This window comes from Cherax quadricarinatus, chromosome 42 (genome assembly GCF_038502225.1).
Source record: "Cherax quadricarinatus isolate ZL_2023a chromosome 42, ASM3850222v1, whole genome shotgun sequence".
NCBI lineage: Eukaryota > Metazoa > Arthropoda > Malacostraca > Decapoda > Parastacidae > Cherax > Cherax quadricarinatus.
Window position 1 is genome coordinate 7,570,196 of NC_091333.1, and position 20,000 is coordinate 7,590,195.

General features: G+C 45.6%; 1 protein-coding gene across 1 annotated transcript in view; it reads right to left on the minus strand.

The window, feature by feature from the left end:
- LOC128695650 (protein Wnt-16) overlaps positions 1 to 20,000 on the minus strand; it is a 356,549-nt gene that overhangs the window by 8,750 nt on the left and 327,799 nt on the right. The window contains exon 3 of the mRNA XM_053786403.2: positions 838 to 994. Coding sequence (XP_053642378.2) covers positions 838 to 994 — 157 coding nt within the window. The remainder of the gene's footprint in view (positions 1 to 837; positions 995 to 20,000) is intronic.

Consider the following 20,000-nt stretch of genomic DNA (forward strand, 5'->3'; position numbering starts at 1 on the left):
TGTTGTGGGTGACATCCTGGAGAGGACATAAAAAAGGGGGGACCGCAATGGAAACAAGCCACACTGCATGGCTTTCATGGGGTTTGCTGGGTTATTAGTCTTTCTGACATCGTCAACACAACCCTGCTCCTGTAACTACTGATAGGTAGTTACAAAGGTGTAGTTATTAATGAAGTATTCCCAATGGTGGCTATAATTTATATCCTTAATTTTTGAAAGGGTGGACAGATAAGCCAGCGGAAGTCCTCGGTCAGACGATCAAAAGTTCCAGCTGCGGGTCATCATATGACCCACAGCTGGATCATATGATGAGTCGGAAAACACTTAGGTCCTGTCTCCTGACAAACTTTGCCTAACCTAACCTAAGGTGCAGTTAGCCCTTACATATGTACATCCACCCCACTTCCACCCCTCTGGGGTAGAGGACATACCTGCAACCACCCCACTTCCACCCCTCTGGGGTGGAGGACATAACTGCAACCACTCCACTTCCACCCCTCTGGGGTGGAGGACATACCTGCAACCACCCCACTTCCACCCCTCTAGAGTGGAGGACATAACTGCAACCACTCCACTTCCACCCCTCTGGGGTGGAGGACATACCTGCAACCACCCCACTTCCACCCCTCTGGGGTAGAGGACATACCTGCAACCACCCCACTTCCACCCCTCTGGGGTAGAGGACATAACTGCTGGTGGAGGACATACTTGCAACCACCCCACTTCCACCCCTCTGGGGTAGAGGACATACCTGCAACCACCCCACTTCCACCCCTCTGGGGTAGAGGACATACCTGCAACCACCCCACTTCCACCCCTCTGGGGTAGAGGACATACCTGCAACCACCCCACTTCCACCCCTCTGGGGTGGAGAGGCCTTGTTTACTCATGTCACAGGAGCAGTCTGTGAGGTTGCCTGAAGAGCAAGCGTGGGTTACAGCGTGTACCACCCCAGCTGATGTAACGGCGTAGATGAAGGCTGTTTCCTTGCTTCCTGGTGGGGGAGAGAGAGAGTGTGTGTGAAAATGAGCCTTGCTTCCTGGTGAGAGAGAGAGAGAGAGAGAGAGAGAGAGAGAGAGAGAGAGAGAGAGAGAGAGAGAGAGAGAGAGAGAGAGAGAATGAGACGTAATATTAGCAAATTAAATAAAACAACTTCTCTAAGAGGGTCATTAACCAACATATATGATAACCAAATATCCTCCAGAAGTATATATGTAGTGTATATCCCATGTATATACACTGAGCTGGAGCCGGGCCGCGGGAGCGATAATCCGCGAAGCTAGTTGACGGATAACAGATTAACAGGTAACACAGTTATAAATAACGGCTATCAGATTAACAGGTAACAGATTAAACAGCTAACATACATACATTTCTAGCAGCAGAGAGAACTTAGTTCTCCAGTACTAACATGAGTTAGAAACAGGAATGTGGGGAATTCCTAACGCTGACATGTTAGAAACATGAATGTGTGTGGAATTTCTAACATTGACATGAGTTAGAAACACTAGTGTTCTGAATTTCTGACACTGACATGCAGCAGCAGGAGGCAGCAGCAGCAGCAGCAGCAGCAGCAGCAGCAGCAGCACGCAGAAGCAGCAGCAGCAGCAGCAGCAGCACTCAGAAGCAGCAGCAGGATGCAGCAGCAGAAGCAGCAGCAGCAGGAGGCAGCAGCAGCAGAAGCAGCAGGGGGAGACAGCAGTATACAACACAGTGGTCAGCAGTGCAGGGGTACCTCCTACTCCCCACACGTCACTCAGAAGTCACACTGCTTTGTGTTCACGTCAACCTATCAGCCAGTCAGGGCTCTCTGATTGACTCCCTCCCTTCCTCCTTCACTCCCTCCCTCTCTCTCCTTCCCTCTCTCCCTCCCTCCTTCCTTCACTCCCTCCCTCCCACACTCCCTCTCTCCTTCCTTCACTCCCTCCCTCCTTCCCTCTCTCCTTCCTTCACTCCCTCGGACTCCCTTAAACCCGAATAATTATTTAAAGCGCTGAATGAATCCGCAGCTAAAAACAATGAAATGAAACTTCGTGGTAGAAGATGCAACACGAACGTAAGTATTTTTTTTTACAGTAGAATGGAACAAACTAGCCGCTGATGCAGTAAGCTGGAAGACAATACAGTGGGACAAGCACTTTTCAAGTACAAGGTACAACTAGATGCTACGCTGGGACAAAATGAAGTCATGGGATTCCTAGTGTTTTTCCAGCAGTTGCATCAGGACGATCAGTTGACAACGAGCCAACCACGTTAATAGTAGTAGTAGTTATGGAAGACTTAGGTGGTTGTGATAGTCATAGTAGAACTAGTGGTAACTAGCTGTAGAACCACTGGTAGACACACAACTCTGTGAGTGACAATGGAGTAACACTAGTAGTTATGATAGTAACACCAGTAATTAAGATAGTAACACCAGTAGTTAACATAGTAACATCAGTAGTTAAGATAGTAACAGTACTAAGTAAGTAGAGGTAGTCGTAGACAAAGTAAACTATCTACTTCCATCTCTCCTGGAAATTCCACGATATTTTTTTTCAATAAGATACGGTGTGTTTTTTCCCTCTCTTTTCATGGTGGCAGTGATCTGCGGAAGAGGAGGATAGGGAGAGAGCCTTCTTCTTTACTATCCTTGCCTCATACACCTATATAATACACGAAAGTCTTCAATCTAGACAGAGGTAGGTAGTTCTCAGCAGATAGACTCAATGTGGACTCCCAAGGACTGTACTATCCGTCTCTCTCTCTCTCTCTCTCTCTCTCTCTCTCTCTCTCTCTCTCTCTCTCTCTCTCTCTCTCTCTCTCTACATCCTCCCACGGAAGTAAACATCCTCCACATGCGCCCCGCAAACAAAAGACACACGCCAGCTCGGAGAAGATGGTTCGTACAGGCTTGGATCACATGCGCAGCTGCCACAATAGGATTACGGACGGAAGCGGAGAGGATCGGAGCCTAATTACTAAGCCTAGGTTAAAGGGGGGTTCAATTCTTTATACCGAGCCGCTATTATCCGGTTGCCTGACTCTTTATAAAGGAAGATCGGATATCATGTCATTTATGCGAAGTTCAGGCCGGTCTCTCTCTCTCTCTCTCTCTCTCTCTCTCTCTCTCTCTCTCTCTCTCTCTCTCTCTCTCTCTCGATAAGAGAGAAAGAGAGAGAGAGAGAGAAACCGGCCTGAACTTCGCACAACACACACACACACACACACACACACACACACACACACACACACACACACACACCGTGGGAACAAAACGTAAAAAAAAAAACATACGATTTTTAAAATACATTTCACATATTTTTTCAAAAGTCTCATTAAAAAAAAAACCTGGAGCGAGTTTTGTACATCGTGTATGATCCTTGTATGATCCTTGTATGATCCTTGTATGATCCTTGTATGATCCTTGTATGATCCTTGTATGATCCTAGTATGATCCTTGTATGATCCTTGTATGATCCTTGTATGATCCTTGTATGATCCTTGTATGATCCTTGAATGATCCTTGTATGATCCTTGTATGATCCTTGTATGATCCTTGTATGATCCTTGTATGATCCTTGTATGATCCTTGTATGATCCTTGTATGATCCTTGTATGATCCTTGTATGATCCTTGTATGATCCTTGTATGATCCTTGTATGATCCTTGTATGATCCTTGTATGATCCTTGTATGATCCTTGTATGATCCTTGTATGATCCTTGTATGATCCTTGTATGATCCTTGTATGATCCATGTATGATCCTTGTATGATCCTTGTATGATCCTTGTATGATCCTTGTATGATCCTTGTATGATCCTTGTATGATCCTTGTATGATCCTCGTATGATCCTCGTATGATCCTTGTATGATCCTTGTATGATCCTTGTATGATCCTTGTATGATCCTTGTATGATCCTTGTATGATCCTTGTATGATCCTTGTATGATCCTCGTATGATCCTCGTATGATCCTTGTATGATCCTTGTATGATCCTTGTATGATCCTTGTATGATCCTCGTATGATCCTTGTATGATCCTTGTATGATCCTTGTATGATCCTTGTATGATCCTTGAATGATCCTTGTATGATCCTTGTATGATCCTTGTATGATCCTTGTATGATCCTTGTATGATCCTTGTATGATCCTTGTATGATCCTTGTATGATCCTTGTATGATCCTTGTATGATCCTTGTATGATCCTTGTATGATCCTTGTATGATCCTTGTATGATCCTTGTATGATCCTTGTATGATCCTTGTATGATCCTTGTATGATCCTTGTATGATCCTTGTATGATCCTTGTATGATCCTTGTATGATCCTTGTATGATCCTTGTATGATCCTTGTATGATCCTTGTATGATCCTTGTATGATCCTTGTATGATCCTTGTATGATCCTTGTATGATCCTTGTATGATCCTTGTATGATCCTTGTATGATCCTTGTATGATCCATGTATGATCCTTGTATGATCCTTGTATGATCCTTGTATGATCCTTGTATGATCCTTGTATGATCCTTGTATGATCCTTGAATGATCCTTGTATGATCCTTGTATGATCCTTGTATGATCCTCGGCCCTTGTGTATATCTGTGTCAATACACTGTTCTATACACCACGATTGAATATATTGTTAATATATATATATATATATATATATATATATATATATATATATATATATATATATATATATATATATATATATATATATACAAAAATATAAACTAATTTCTTTTTGTCTTCATAAAGTACTTCTCAGTCGTAAATATTTATTTTCTCAGAGTATTACTCCCCCCAAAATTTTTTGGGTTGCTATTAAATGGCGGCGAAGAATATTCCCCTGGCGGGCGATAGCCAGCAAAAATATAGAAATATTATTGAAATGAGGAGACGCTGTTCGTGGAGGGAGGGGAGGGGGAGGGAGGGGAGGGAGAGGGAAGGGAGGGGGGTGGGAGGGGAGGGAGAGGGGATAAGGGTAAGGGGGTTTTCCCCTCACCATGTTGGTAAATGGATATGTTTATTTGCAATTGTCTGGTCTTCTATCCAGAGAGGGGAGTGAAGGAGGGGAGGGATTGTAGGGGAGGGGAAGGAAGGGGAGAGGAGGAGAGCGGAGGGAAGAGTAAGAGGGAGGGAGGGAGGGAGGGAGGGAGGGAGGGAGGGAGGGAGAGGATGCATGGTGTGAGCAAACAAAGAAGATGGAGGAAGAGAGAGAGGTAAGGAAGAAGAGACAGGAGAGAGAGAGAGAGAGAGAGAGAGAGAGAGAGAGAGAGAGAGAGAGAGAGAGAGAGAGAGAGAGATATTCATATCCATGTGATTTCGAGACGGTCAGTCCCTCAACTCTGGCAGGTGGTGAGTCCCTCAACTCTGACAGAAGGTGGTGAGTCCCTCAACTCTGACAGAAGGTGGTGAGTCCCTCAACTCTGACAGAAGGTGTTGAGTCCCTCAACTCTGACAGAAGGTGGTGAGTCCCTCAACTCTGACAGAAGGTGGTGAGTCCCTCAACTCTGACAGGAGGTGGTGAGTCCCTAAACTCTGACAGAAGGTGGTGAGTCCCTCAACTCTGACAGAAGGTGGTGAGTCCCTCAACTCTGACAGAAGGTGGTGAGTCCCTCAACGCTGACAGAAGGTGGTGAGTCCCTCAACTCTGACAGAAGGTGGTGAGTCCCTCAACTCTGACAGAAGGTGGTGAGTCCCTCAACTCTGACAGAAGGTGGTGAGTCCCTAAACTCTGACAGGAGGTGGTGAGTTCCTAAACTCTGACAGAAGGTGGTGAGTCCCTCAACTCTGACAGAAGGTGGTGAGTCCCTCAACTCTGACAGAAGGTGGTGAGTCCCTCAACGCTGACAGAAGGTGGTGAGTCCCTCAACTCTGACAGAAGGTGGTGAGTCCCTCAACTCTGACAGAAGGTGGTGAGTCCCTCAACTCTGACAGAAGGTGGTGAGTCCCTCAACTCTGACAGAAGGTGGTGAGTCCCTCAACTCTGACAGAAGGTGGTGAGTCCCTCAACTCTGACAGAAGGTGGTGAGTCCCTCAACTCTGACAGAAGGTGGTGAGTCCCTCAACTCTGACAGAAGGTGGTGAGTCCCTCAACTCTGACAGAAGGTGGTGAGTCCCTCAACTCTGACAGAAGGTGGTGAGTCCCTCAACTCTGACAGAAGGTGGTGAGTCCCTCAACTCTGACAGAAGGTAGTGAGTCCCTCAACTCTGACAGAAGGTGATGAGTCCCTTCAACTCTGACAGAAGGTGGTGAGTCCCTCAACTCTGACAGAAGGTGGTGAGTTCCTCAGCTCTGACAGAAGGTGGTGAGTCCCTCAACTCTGACAGGTGGTGAGTCCCTCAACTCTGACAGAAGGTGGTGAGCCATTCAACTCTGACAGAAGGTGGTGAGTCCCTCAACTCTGACAGAAGGTGGTGAGTCCCTCAACTCTGACAGAAGGTGGTGAGTCCCTCAACTCTGACAGAAGGTGGTGAGTCCCTCAACTCTGACAGAAGGTGGTGAGTCCCTCAACCCTGACAGAAGGTGGTGAGTCCCTCAACTCTGACAGAAGTTTGAGAGTCCCTCAACTGGTGAGTCCCTCAACGACAGAAGGTGGTGAGTCCCTCAACTCTGACAGAAGGTGGTGAGTCCCTCAACTCTGACAGAAGGTGGTGAGTCCCTCAACTCTGACAGAAGGTGGTGAGTCCCTCAACTCTGACAGAAGGTGGTGAGTCCCTCAACTCACAGAAGGTGGTGAGTCCCTCAACTCAACCCTGACAGAAGGTGGTGAGTCCCTCAACTCTGACAGAAGGTGGTGAGTCCCTCAACTCTGACAGAAGGTGGTGAGTCCCTCAACTCTGACAGAAGGTGGTGAGTCCCTCAACTCTGACAGAAGGTGGTGAGTCCCTCAACTCTGACAGAAGGTGGTGAGTCCCTTCAACTCTGACAGAAGCTGGTGAGTCCCTCAACTCTGACAGAAGGTGATGAGTCCCTTCAACTCTGACAGAAGGTGGTGAGTCCCTCAACTCTGACAGAAGGTGGTGAGTTCCTCAGCTCTGACAGAAGGTGGTGAGTCCCTCAACTCTGACAGAAGGTGGTGAGCCATTCAACTCTGACAGAAGGTGGTGAGTCCCTTCAACTCTGACAGAAGCTGGTGAGTCCCTCAACTCTGACAGAAGGTGATGAGTTCCTCAACTCTGACAGAAGGTGGTGAGTCCCTCAACTCTGACAGAAGGTGGTGAGTCCCTCAACTCTGACAGAAGGTGGTGAGTCCCTCAACTCTGACAGAAGGTGGTGAGTCCCTCAACTCTGACAGAAGGTGGTGAGTCCCTCAACTCTGACAGAAGGTGGTGAGTCCCTTCAACTCTGACAGAAGGTGGTGAGTCCCTCAACTCTGACAAGGTGGTGAGTCCCTCAACTCTGGCAGGCGGTGAGTCCCTCAACTCTGACAGAAGGTGGTGAGTCCCTCAACTCTGACAGAAGGTTGTGAGTCTCAACTCTGACAGAAGGTGGTGAGTATTCAACTCTGACAGACCATTCAACTGACAGAAGGTGGTGAGTCCCCTCAGAAGGTGGTGAGTCTCTCTGACAGAAGGTGGTGAGCCCTCCCTGACAGAAGGTGTGTGAGTCCCTCAACTCTGATAGAAGGTGGTGAGTCCCTCAACTCTGACAGAAGGGTGGTGAGTCCCCTCAACTCTGGCAGGCGGTGAGTCCCTCAACACTGACAGAAGTGGGTGAGTCCCCTCAACTCTGACAGAAGGTGGTGAGTCCCTCAACTCTGGCAGGCGGTGAGTCCTCATCAACACTGACAGAAGGTGGTGAGTCCCTCAACTCTGACAGAAGGTGGTGAGTCTCTCAACTCTGGCAGGCGGTGAGTCCCTCAACACTGACAGAAGGTGGTGAGTCCCTCAACTCTGACAGAAGGTGGTGAGCCCTTCAACTCTGACAGAAGGTGGTGAGTCCCTCAACTCTGATAGAAGGTGGTGAGTCCCTCAACTCTGACAGAAGGTGGTGAGTCCCTCAACTCTGGCAGGCGGTGAGTCCCTCAACACTGACAGAAGGTGGTGAGTCCCTCAACTCTGACAGAAGGTGGTGAGTCCCTCAACTCTGGCAGGCGGTGAGTCCCTCAACACTGACAGAAGGTGGTGAGTCCCTCAACTCTGACAGAAGGTGGTGAGTCCCTCAACTCTGGCAGGCGGTGAGTCCCTCAACTCTGACAGAAGGTGGTGAGTCCCTCAACTCTGACAGAAGGTGGTGAGTCCCTCAACTCTGGCAGGCGGTGAGTCCCTCAACTCTAACAGAAGGTGGTGAGTCCCTCAACTCTGACAGAAGGTGGTGAGTCCCTCAACCCTGACAGAAGGTGGTGAGTCCCTCAACTCTGACAGAAGGTGGTGAGTCCCTTCAACTCTGACAGAAGGTGGTGAGTCCCTCAACTCTGACAGAAGGTGGTGAGTCCCTCAACTCTGACAGAAGGTGGTGAGTCCCTCAACTCTGACAGAAGGTGGTGAGTCCCTCAACTCTGACAGAAGGTGGTGAGTCCCTCAACTCTGACAGAAGGTGGTGAGTCCCTCAACTCTGACAGAAGGTGGTGAGTCCCTCAACTCTGGCAGGCGGTGAGTCCCTCAACTCTGACAGAAGGTGGTGAGTCCCTCAACTCTGACAGAAGGTGGTGAGTCCCTCAACTCTGACAGAAGGTGGTGAGTCCCTCAACTCTGACAGAAGGTGGTGAGTCCCTCAACACAGCAGCAACAACACAAGGTCCCTCGGTACAACATACCTTACACAACACCTTTACCTAGCAACTATTCAACCTGACCTGCTTCCACCAACGGGCCACACTCACCTGTGACCTCACCCCCAGATGCTGCACCTTCCTTGTGCTTCAGCCTATAAGGCCTAGCTGCACGCCCCCGCGTCAGGGATGAGGGACTGACCACCCCCAGTCATGGCTGAGGGACTGATAAGATCAGAACTACTACTCTTCTCTCCAGTGTTATATTCGACTGAACAAGCCTGCTGCGCTGGCGATACTCTTCATCAATGAAGATACCCAAGTGTTGCACATGTGTCTTTTCCTTTGTTATCATGTGTCTTATTCCATTATTAATATGATAGTTTATTAGCGAAATTTATTGAAAAAATCACCTTAAAATAATGATAATAATAATCATAATAATAATAATATTAATAATAATAATAATAATAATAATAATAATAATTATTATTATTATTATTATTATTATTATTATTAGTGTTATTATTATTATGGACACTGTGAAGCGCTAAACCCTTGTGGATCCTTCGGCACAAGAAAAAAAATCAGGGTTTGAGGCTCGATCCTACTTCCCAAAATAATTTTAGAGAATTCTAAATATTACCCACATCCACGATTTTTTTTTTTGTCAATTGCGAATAATTGACAAAAAAATGTAATGTAGCTTTTGCATATTTATTAAAAAAAACTGTATGTATTGTGTACATTTTGGGCAGCATAGCATGGTCGAATTATTTTAATAAGATTTAACGAGAAATGAATTTCTTTGCGATTTGTTGCGTTGTTCGTGTGTTTGTTGAGTGGTTTGTATCTCTCAGTGTATGCACAACACGTTGTATATACCGAGAAGTGTATATCTCTCTGTGTATATACACTAAGAGTATTCTTGTCTGGTGGTGAACAGGTGACATGCAGCCTTAATGACCCTAGTGTAGTAGATAGGCTTTAAACCCAGTTAACCAGCCACCTAGTAGTATGTATAATGTATATACACCGAGTGGTATGTATAGTAATGTATATACACCGAGTGGTGGGTATCATTATTATTGTGTAAATACCCAGAGGTGTGTGTGTCTCATTGTATATACACAGAGTGGCATGTATCACTGTATACACAGAGTGGCATGTATCACTGTATACACAGAGAGTCATGTATCACTGTATACACAGAGTGACATGTAACACTGTATACACAGAGTAGCATGTATTAGTGTATACACAGAGTGGCATGTATCACTGTATACACAGAGTGGCATGTATCACTGTATACACAGAGTGGCATGTATCACTGTATACACAGAGTGGCATGTATCACTGTATACACAGAGTGGCATGTATCACTGTATACACAGTGGCATGTATCACTCACTGTATACACAGAGTGGCATGTATCACTGTATACACAGAGTGGCATGTATCACTGTATACACAGAGTGGCATGTATCACTGTATACACAGAGTGGCATGTATCACTGTATACACAGAGTGGCATGTATCACTGTATACACAGAGTGGCATGTATTAGTGTATACACAGGGTGGCATGTATCACTGTATACACAGAGTGGCATGTATCACTGTATACACAGAGTGGCATGTATCACTGTATACACAGAGTGGCATGTATCACTGTATACACAGAGTGGCATGTATCACTGTATACACAGAGTGGCATGTATCACTGTATACACAGGGTGGCATGTATCACTGTATACACAGTGGCATGTATCACTCACTGTATACACAGAATGGCATGTATCACTGTATACACAGAGTGGCATGTATCACTGTATACACAGAGTGGCATGTATCACTCACTGTATACACAGAATGGCATGTATCACTGTATACACAGAGTGGCATGTATCACTGTATACACAGAGTGGCATGTATCACTGTATACACAGAGTGGCATGTATCACTCACTGTATACACAGAATGGCATGTATCACTGTATACACAGAGTAGCATGTATCACTCACTGTATACACAGAATGGCATGTATCACTGTATACACAGAGTAGCATGTATCACTCACTGTATACACAGAATGGCATGTATCACTGTATACACAGAGTAGCATGTATTAGTGTATACACAGGGTGGCATGTATCACTGTATACACAGTGGCATGTATTACTCACTGTATACACAGAGTGGCATGTATCACTCACTGTATACACAGAATGACATGTATCACTGTATACACATAGTAGCATGTATTAGTGTATACACAGGGTGGCATGTATCACTGTATACACAGGGTGGCATGTATCACTGTATACACAGTGGCATGTATCACTGTATACACAGGGTGGCATGTATCACTGTATACACAGTGGCATGTATTACTCACTGTATACACAGAGTGGCATGTATCACTGTATGCACATAGTGGCATGTATCACTCACTGTATACCCAGAGTGGCATGTATCACTGTATGCACATAGTGGCATGTATTACTCACTGTATACACAGAGTGGCATGTATCACTGTATGCACATAGTGGCATGTATCACTCACTGTATACACAGAGTGGCATGTATCACTGTATGCACATAGTGGCATGTATCACTCACTGTATACACAGAGTGGCATGTATCACTGTATGCACATAGTGGCATGTATTACTCACTGTATACACAGAGTGGCATGTATCACTGTATACACAGCGTGGCATGTATCACTGTATACACAGAGTGGCATGTATCACTGTATACACAGCGTGGCATGTATCACTGTATACACAGTGGCATGTATTACTCACTGTATACACAGAGTGGCATGTATCACTGTATACACAGAGTGGCATGTATCACTGTATACACAGAGTGGCATGTATCACTGTATACACAGCGTGGCATGTATCACTGTATACACAGAGTGGCATGTATCACTGTATACACAGCGTGGCATGTATCACTGTATACACAGCGTGGCATGTATCACTGTATACACAGAGTGGCATGTATCACTGTATACACAGAGTGGCATGTATCACTGTATACACAGCGTGGCATGTATCACTGTATACACAGAGTGGCGCAACTCAGTGTCACACAACGTATTCACACGAGTATATCGCTTGAAAGTGTTATACTCGAGTTCATAAGGTACAAAATACAATGTTTGACAACGCATACACACACACACAGGTGTGTATAAGTATTCGCTAACGTTGTAATCCTCTGTATTAAGCAAGATCGCTTTAAAACACAAGCAAAAAACTAGATATTCGCGGGAATGTCGCGTCGTAAAACAGAGGGCATTCGCGGATACATGAGGTCGCGATCGCGTGCGTCGGGAAATTCGGAAGTGAGAGGCGGGCAGATACGAGCTGTGAAAACCCAGTCGTATCCCTTACTCAAACTCCCTGGGCGAGCCCTTAATTGAATCTGATCCCTGGATTATGAGGCAGATGAAGGGCCTGGTGAGTCGAGTTATGAGTAAGGGTTAGTCCTGGACCTGATTACTGCCCGGTTGAAGACTCTTACTCACGACCCTGGCCAGGTTGGGGAGGGTAGTAGTTGCGTGTCTGAGGGGGATTTTCAGTGCTGAGTGGGATTCCACTGGTGGTGGTGGATGATGGTGGTGGGTGGTGGTGGGGGTGGTGGTGGGTGGTGGTGGTGGGTGGTGGTGGTGGTGGTGGTAGGTGGTGGTGGTGGTGGTGGTAGGTGGTGGTGGTGGTGGTGGTGGTGGTAGGTGGTGGTGGTGGTAGGTGGTGTTAGGTGGTGATGGTGGTGGTGGTGGTGGTGGTACGTGGTGGTGGTGGTGGTGGTGGTAGGTGGTGTTAGGTGGTGGTGGTGGTGGTGGTAGGTGGTGTTAGGTGGTGGTGGTGGTGGTGGTGGTACGTTGTGGTAGGTGATGGTGGTGGTGTTGGTGGTGTGGTGGGTGGTGGAAGGTGAAGGTGGTGGTGGTGGTAGGTGGTGGTAGGTGGTGGTAGGTGGTGGTAGGTGATGGTGGTGGTGTTGGTGGTGAGTGGTATTAGGTGATGGTGGTGGTAGTGGTGGTAGTGGTGTTGGTGGTGGTGGTGGTGGTACGTGGTGGTAGGTGATGGTGGTGGTGGCAGGTGATGGTGGTAGGTGATGGTGGTGGTAGTGGTGTTGGTGGTGGTGGTGGTGGTGGCAGTGGTACTGGTGGTGGTAGTGGGTGGTATTTGTAGTAGTAGTAGTAGTAGTAGTAGTAGTAGTAGTAGTAGTAGTAGCAGCAGCATTTGCAGTAGCAGCAGTTTTAGTAGCAATCGTAGGAGTAGTATTAGTAGTAGTAGTAACATGAAAAGGAATTTAACTTAGGATGAGGTGACGTGTGGACATGAATGACAGCTGGACATGACTGACAGCTGGACATGAATGAGTTGGACATGAATGACAGCTGGAAATGAATGACAGCTGGAAATGAATGACAGCTAGACATGAATGACAGCTGGACATGACTGACAGCTGGACATGAATGACAGTTGGACATGAATGACAGCTGGAAATAAATGACAGCTGGAAATGAATGACAGCTGGACATGAATGACAGCTGGACATGAATGACAGCTGGACATGAATGACAGTTGGACATGAATGACAGCTGGAAATGAATGACAGCTGGACATGAATGGCAGCTGGAAATGAATGACAGCTGGACATGAATGGCAGCTGGACATGAATGACAGCTGGAAATGAATGACAGCTGGAAATGAATGACAGCTGGACATGAATGACAGCTGGAAATGAATGACAGCTGGACATGAATGACAGCTGGAAATGAATGACAGCTGGAAATGAATGACAGCTGGACATGAATGGCAGCTGGAAATGAATGACAGCTGGAAATGAATGACAGCTGGACATGAATGGTAGCTGGAAATGAATGACAGCTGGACATGAATGACAGCTGGACATGAATGACAGCTGGACACGAATGACAGCAGGACATGAATGACAGTTGGACATGAATGACAGCTGGAAATGAATGACAGCTGGACATGAGTGACAGCTGGAAATGAATGACAGCTGGACATGAATGACAGCTGGATATAAATGACAGCTGGAAATGAATGACAGCTGGACATGAATGACAGCTGGAAATGAATGACAGCTGGAAATGAATGACAGCTGGAAATGAATGACAGCTGGACATGAATGACAGCTGGACATGAATGACAGCTGGACATGAATGACAGCTGGACATGACAGCTGGAAATGAATGACAGATGGAAATGAATGAGAGCTGGACATGAATGACAGCTGGAAATGAATGACAGCTGGACATGAATGACAGCTGGAAATGAATGACAGCTGGACATGAATGGCAGCTGGAAATGAATGACAGCTGGAAATGAATGACAGCTGGAAATGAATGACAGCTGGAAATGAATGACAGCTGGAAATGAATGACAGCTGGACATGAATGACAGCTGGAAATGAATGACAGCCGAAAATGAATGACAGCTGGAAATTAATGACAGCTGGAAATGAATGACATCTGGACATGAATGACAGCTGGAAATGAATGACAGCTGGAAATTAATGATAGCTGGAAATGAATGACAGCTGGACATGAAAGTCAGCTGGAAATGAATGACAGCTGGACATGAATGACAGCTGGAAATGAATGACAGCTGGAAATGAATGACTGCTGGACATGAATGACAGATGGAAATTAATCACAGCTGGAAATGAATGACAGCTGGAAGTGAATGACAGCTGGAAATAAATGACAGCTGGAAATTAATGATAGCTGGAAATGAATGACAGCTGGAAATGAATGACAGTTGGACATGAATGACAGCTGGAAATGAATTACAGTTGGAAATGAATGACAGCTGGAAAAGAATGGCAGCTGGATATGAATGACAGCTGGAAATGAATGACAGTTGGAAATGAATGACAGCTGGACATGAATGACAGCTGGAAATGAATGACAGGTGGTAATGAATGACAGATGGAGATGAATGACACGTGGAAATAAATGACAGCCGAAAATGAATGACAGCTGGAAATGAATGACAGTCGAAAATAAATGACAGCTAGAAATAAATGACAGCTGGAAATAAATGACAGCTGGAAATAAATGACAGTCGAAAATGAATGACAGGTGGAAATGAGTGACGTGTAGAAATGAGACGCCTGGCCACACACATGTCATTACACATGTGGCATTCCAAGAATCCTGGGATGTGAGGTTATTGTAGTCACGTGACCCAGGGGGAAGAGGACGTGGGGAGAGGGGGGGGTTGTCCCTTGATGCTGGTGAAAAGGTTCTTGATTCCAGGAACTGGAGCTTCCCTTCCATGGATCAAATCTACTTACTTTCCATATATATATGTATATATATATATATATATATATATATATATATATATATATATATATATATATATATAGATACATAATGTTCTTTTTATTTAGGCACTGTGACTGATTGATCTTGATGCTGTTACATTAGCGAGGGAGAGTGGCAGGAAGGGTGAGGGAGGAGTGTGGGAGAGGAGAGGAAGGGATTGATGGAGTATAGGGGGGTGGGTATTTACTGATGAGAGAGAGAGAAAGAGAGAGAGAGAGAGAGACAGAGAGAGAGAGAGAGAGAGAGAGAGAGAGAGAGAGAGAGAGAGAAAGAGAGAGAGAGAGAGAGAGACAGGAGATGGGATGGAGGGCAGCGAATGGGAGGAAGACACTGAGAGTCGTGTTTGGCAGTTTTCAACACCAATAACAAAAAGGCACAATACCGTGACTGGAACAATACACAAACATAACCTACACATAGAGGAGAGGAACTTACGACGACGTTTCGGTCCGACTTGGACCATTTACAAAGTCGTAAGCCCCTCTCTCAACATTGTTTCCACATTTCGCCCACTTCTGATGTTATTTCGCCCATTTTGACTGATTCATATATTTTGCATACATGTGTTGTATGATTGTGTATTGTTTCCTTACACTGGTGTGGGTTGTGCTCCTCACGACATATTCAGCAGTGTCCACTTTAACCGGGTCAGTCATGAAATAAGACATTTATTTGGAAAATTAATGTGTATTGAAAAATACACGTCAATAATGTGACGGATAATTGATTTAATAAGAGGTATGACTGCCCTTTGCTTTTGTAAGTATTGCTACACACTTTGGCATAGAATCGACCAATGTTGAACACATTTTGGCAAGTTCTTCGTCGTGGCACCAGGTCCTAATAATAGCAGTAATTAGCTTTTCCACAGCTGAACAGTCCTGTTTCGCGATCCTGAGTTTCGTTATTGCCCAGAGATTCTCAGCTGGGTGAGGTCAGGAGAATTTCCAGGCTAATTTCGAACGCTTAGCCCATTCTCTTCTATGAATATTAGTATTTTTCTGGAAGTGTAGGATGGAACAAGAGTCTGTTGGAAAATGCCTTCTCCATCTGGAAAGTGTATCCACAATGGGAAGGAAATGAGTTGCCAGGATTACCATGTATTAGTCACTGTTCATCGTTACTTGAACAATAACAAGCCGTCCAGTAAAACCACCCCAAAACATCTTCTTAGGTGGGTATTTTGGTGACTGTTGAGTGTGTCTGTTAAGAAGAGGTTCGCCTTTGCTCCGTCTGACTACCACTGATCTGTACCCAAATTCTACAAAATGTGCCTCATTTGAAAATATAACTTTTCTCCATTCATCTGTCGTCCAACATTCACACCAGCTGAAGCCAACTCTTTCTGTAGATCTTTGTTGGTTTTCTTGGGATCCTTCACACTATTTCTTATGATAACCTTGTCATCGTGAGGTGTTGTCTTGCGTTTTCTTCCATATGTTCCTCGACACAGTGCTCCACAATTATCAGTGTCGTCAGCTCTCTTCCGAATTTGATAAATAATAATAATATTGGGGGGGGGGTGTAGACCAAGTATTTGCAGTGAAACATATAGGTGAACAGTATTTAGAGAAGGGTAAAGAGGTTTTTGTGGCATTTATGGATTTCGGAGAAGGCGTATAACAGGGTGGATAGGGGGGCAATGTGACAGATGTTGCAAATGTATGGAATAGGAGGTAGGTTATTGAAAGGATAGTGAGGTTAGAGTATGTAGGCGAGAGTGAAATTATATCCCAGCAAAAGTAGGCCTTAGACAGGGATGTGTGATGTCACCATGGCTGTTCAATATATTTATAGATGGGGTTGTAAGAGAAATGAATGCTCGGGTGTTGGCAAGACGTGTGGGATTAAAAGATGAAGAATCTAACAAAAACAGGGAGCTGTCACAGTTGCTCTTTGCTGATGACACTGTGCTTTTGGGATATTCTCAAGAGAAGTTGCAGAGGTTGGTTGATGAGTTTGGTAGGGTATGTAAAAGAAGGAAATTAAAAGTGAATATAGGAAAGAGTAAGGTTATGAGGATAACAAAAAAATAAGTAACGGAAGATTGGATATCAGATTGGAGGGAGAGAGTGTGGAGGAGGTGAATGTATTCAGATATTTAAGAGTGGACGTGTCAGCAGATGAGTTTATGAAAGATGAGGTAAATAATAGAAATGACGAGGAAAAAAGATGAGTGATGCACTGAGGAGTCTGGACAAAGAACTTTATCCATGAAAACAAAGAGGGGAATGTATGAGTGTGAATGCATGGGTGTGAGGTATGGGTGGTGAATGTTGCAACAAGGAGAAGGCTGGAGGCAGTGGAGATGTCATGTCTGAGGGCAATGTGTGGTGTGAATATAATGCAGAGAATCCGTAGTTTGGAGATTAGGAGGAGGTGCAGGAGGGGTTGTTGAGATGGTTTGGAAATGTAGAGAGGAAGAGTGTATAAATCTGTAGTGGAGGGAAGGCGAGGTAAGGGTCGGCCTAGGAAAGGTTGGAGGGAGGGGGTAAAGGAGGTTTTGTGTGCTGGGGGGCTTGGACTTCCAGCAAGCGCGCGTGAGTGTGTTAGATAGGAGCGAATGGAGACAAATGGTGTTCAGGACTTGATTCTGGGAAACCGGCAGGTCGGACTAGAGTCCTGGAGATGGGAAGTACAGTGTCTGCATTCTGAAGTTAATGTTGCAGTTTTATAACTGTAGTGTAAGCGCGCCTCTGGCAAGACAGTGAAGGAGTGAATGATGATGAAAGTTTTTCTTTTTCGGGCCACCCTGCCTTGGTGGGAAACGGCCGAAGTATTAATCTGAAACAGAAGCGTGTAAGAGCGACATCAGCTGCTGTATGACGTTGAAAGCCCATCAGCTCAACCATCAGTCATTAAGATATCATCTCTCTTGTTCCTGTCAGTCAAGAATACTTTAATGCCTGAGACAGAGTATAAATTATATTCTCGGTGTTTATACACCTAGAGATATACACCTCTTGACTAATATACACTGGGAGATATACACTTCTTCGTGTGTGTATACACTGAGAGATATACACCTTTTAGTGTATATATACTTCGAGATATGAACCTCTTAGTGTGAGTATACACTGAGGTATATGCACAGAAGTATACACCTCTCGGGGTACTTACACAGAGGTATACCCCTCTTGGGGTATTTACACAGATATATACCTGGTCGTACATCAGTGGCGAGTGTCATCAGTGGAATAAATATATTATGGGAAGTAAGAGTGATAGTTGAGGTAGTTGTGGTGGTAGTGGAGGTAGTAGTGGTGGTAGTGGAGGTGGTAATGGTGGTAGTAGTGGTGGTTGAGATGGTGGTGGTGGTAGTAGTGGTGATGGTGGTGGTAGTGGTAGTGGTGGAAGCAGTAGTGGTAGTGGTGGTAGTAGTGGTAGTGGTGGTAGTAGTGGTAGTGGTGGTAGTAGTGGTAGTGGTGGTAGTAGTGGTAGTGGTGGTAGTAGTGGTAGTGGTAGTAGTGGCAGCAGTGTCAATAAGTTACAAGAACACCAGCAAGGCTCCAACAAGGCCGTGTTTGGACTGCTCTAATGAGGTCCTGGTACAGTGCTAAAATATTACACGTAAGACTAAGACCCAGTCACGCATGTGTGTGTGTGTGTGTGTGTGTGTGTGTGTGTGTGTGTGTGTGTGTGTGTGTGTGTGTGTGTGTGTGTGTGTGTATAAGACAGACTATCAAGATGAAGTTCACGGAACTGAACCTGACGACCTTGTTGGAGAGGACAAAGGGAGACATGATAACGACATAGAAAGTATTAGGAGGAATTAATGAAGCAATCTTGAACTGAGTGAAGTGTGGTGGACCTGAAATATTGAGTGACATGTTGAATTTCAAGCTGCAAAGTGGTTCACAGAGATGTTAGGAAGTACTTATTTAGTCTCAGGGCGGTAGAGAGGTTACATAACTTCAAGAGTAGGTACGAAAGTTAAGGTCGGAGATTAGTGGTGCAGGTCAAGGTAGGTCAGGGGAACGTGCGCTTGCGCACAAACACAAACACAGACAGACACACACACAAACAGACAGACAGAGACAAAATCACACACACACACACACACACACACACACACAATATACACTTGCGTGACTCCACACAGGCGTATAAAACGCCACTAAGCTACAAATCTAGCTTACAGCTAACTGTAGCTGAGATATATGCCAGGGAGAAGCATTACTTAGCTGACACCGACAGCCAGACGTGACACGACATTACCTAGACTCAAATTACGACAAATTCCCATGTTTAGCGACCCTCACGACGACCTTAGAAACAATCACACAGACATAAACCAAACCCCAGCGTGTGTGTGTGTGTGTGTGTGTGTGTGTGTGTGTGTGTGTGTGTGTGTGTGTGTGTGTGTGTGTGTGTGTGTGTGTGTGTGTGTGTGTGTGTGTGTGTGTGTGTGTGTGTGTGTGTGTGTATGTGTGTGTGTGTGTGTGTGTGTATCTGTGATCTGACTTTCACAAGACTGGAGTACTATCATATACTAGACTGTCTACCCACCAGTATCTACCTGCCTGTCTACCCACCAGTATCTACCTGCCAGTCTACCCACCAGTATCTACCTGCCAGTCTACCCACCAGTATCTACCTGCCTGTCTACCCACCAGTATCTACCTGCCTGTCTACCCACCAGTATCTACCTGCCTGTCTACCCACCAGTATCTACCTGCCTGTCTACCCACCAGTATCTACCTGCCTGTCTACCCACCAGTATCTACCTGCCTGTCTACCCACCAGTATCCAGTATCTACCTGCCTGTCTACCCACCAGTATCTACCTGCCTGTCTACCCACCAGTATCTACCTGCCTGTCTACCCACCAGTATCTACCTGCCTGTCTACCCACCAGTATCTACCTGCCTGTCTACCCACCAGTATCTACCTGCCTGTCTACCCACCAGTATCTACCTGCCTCTCT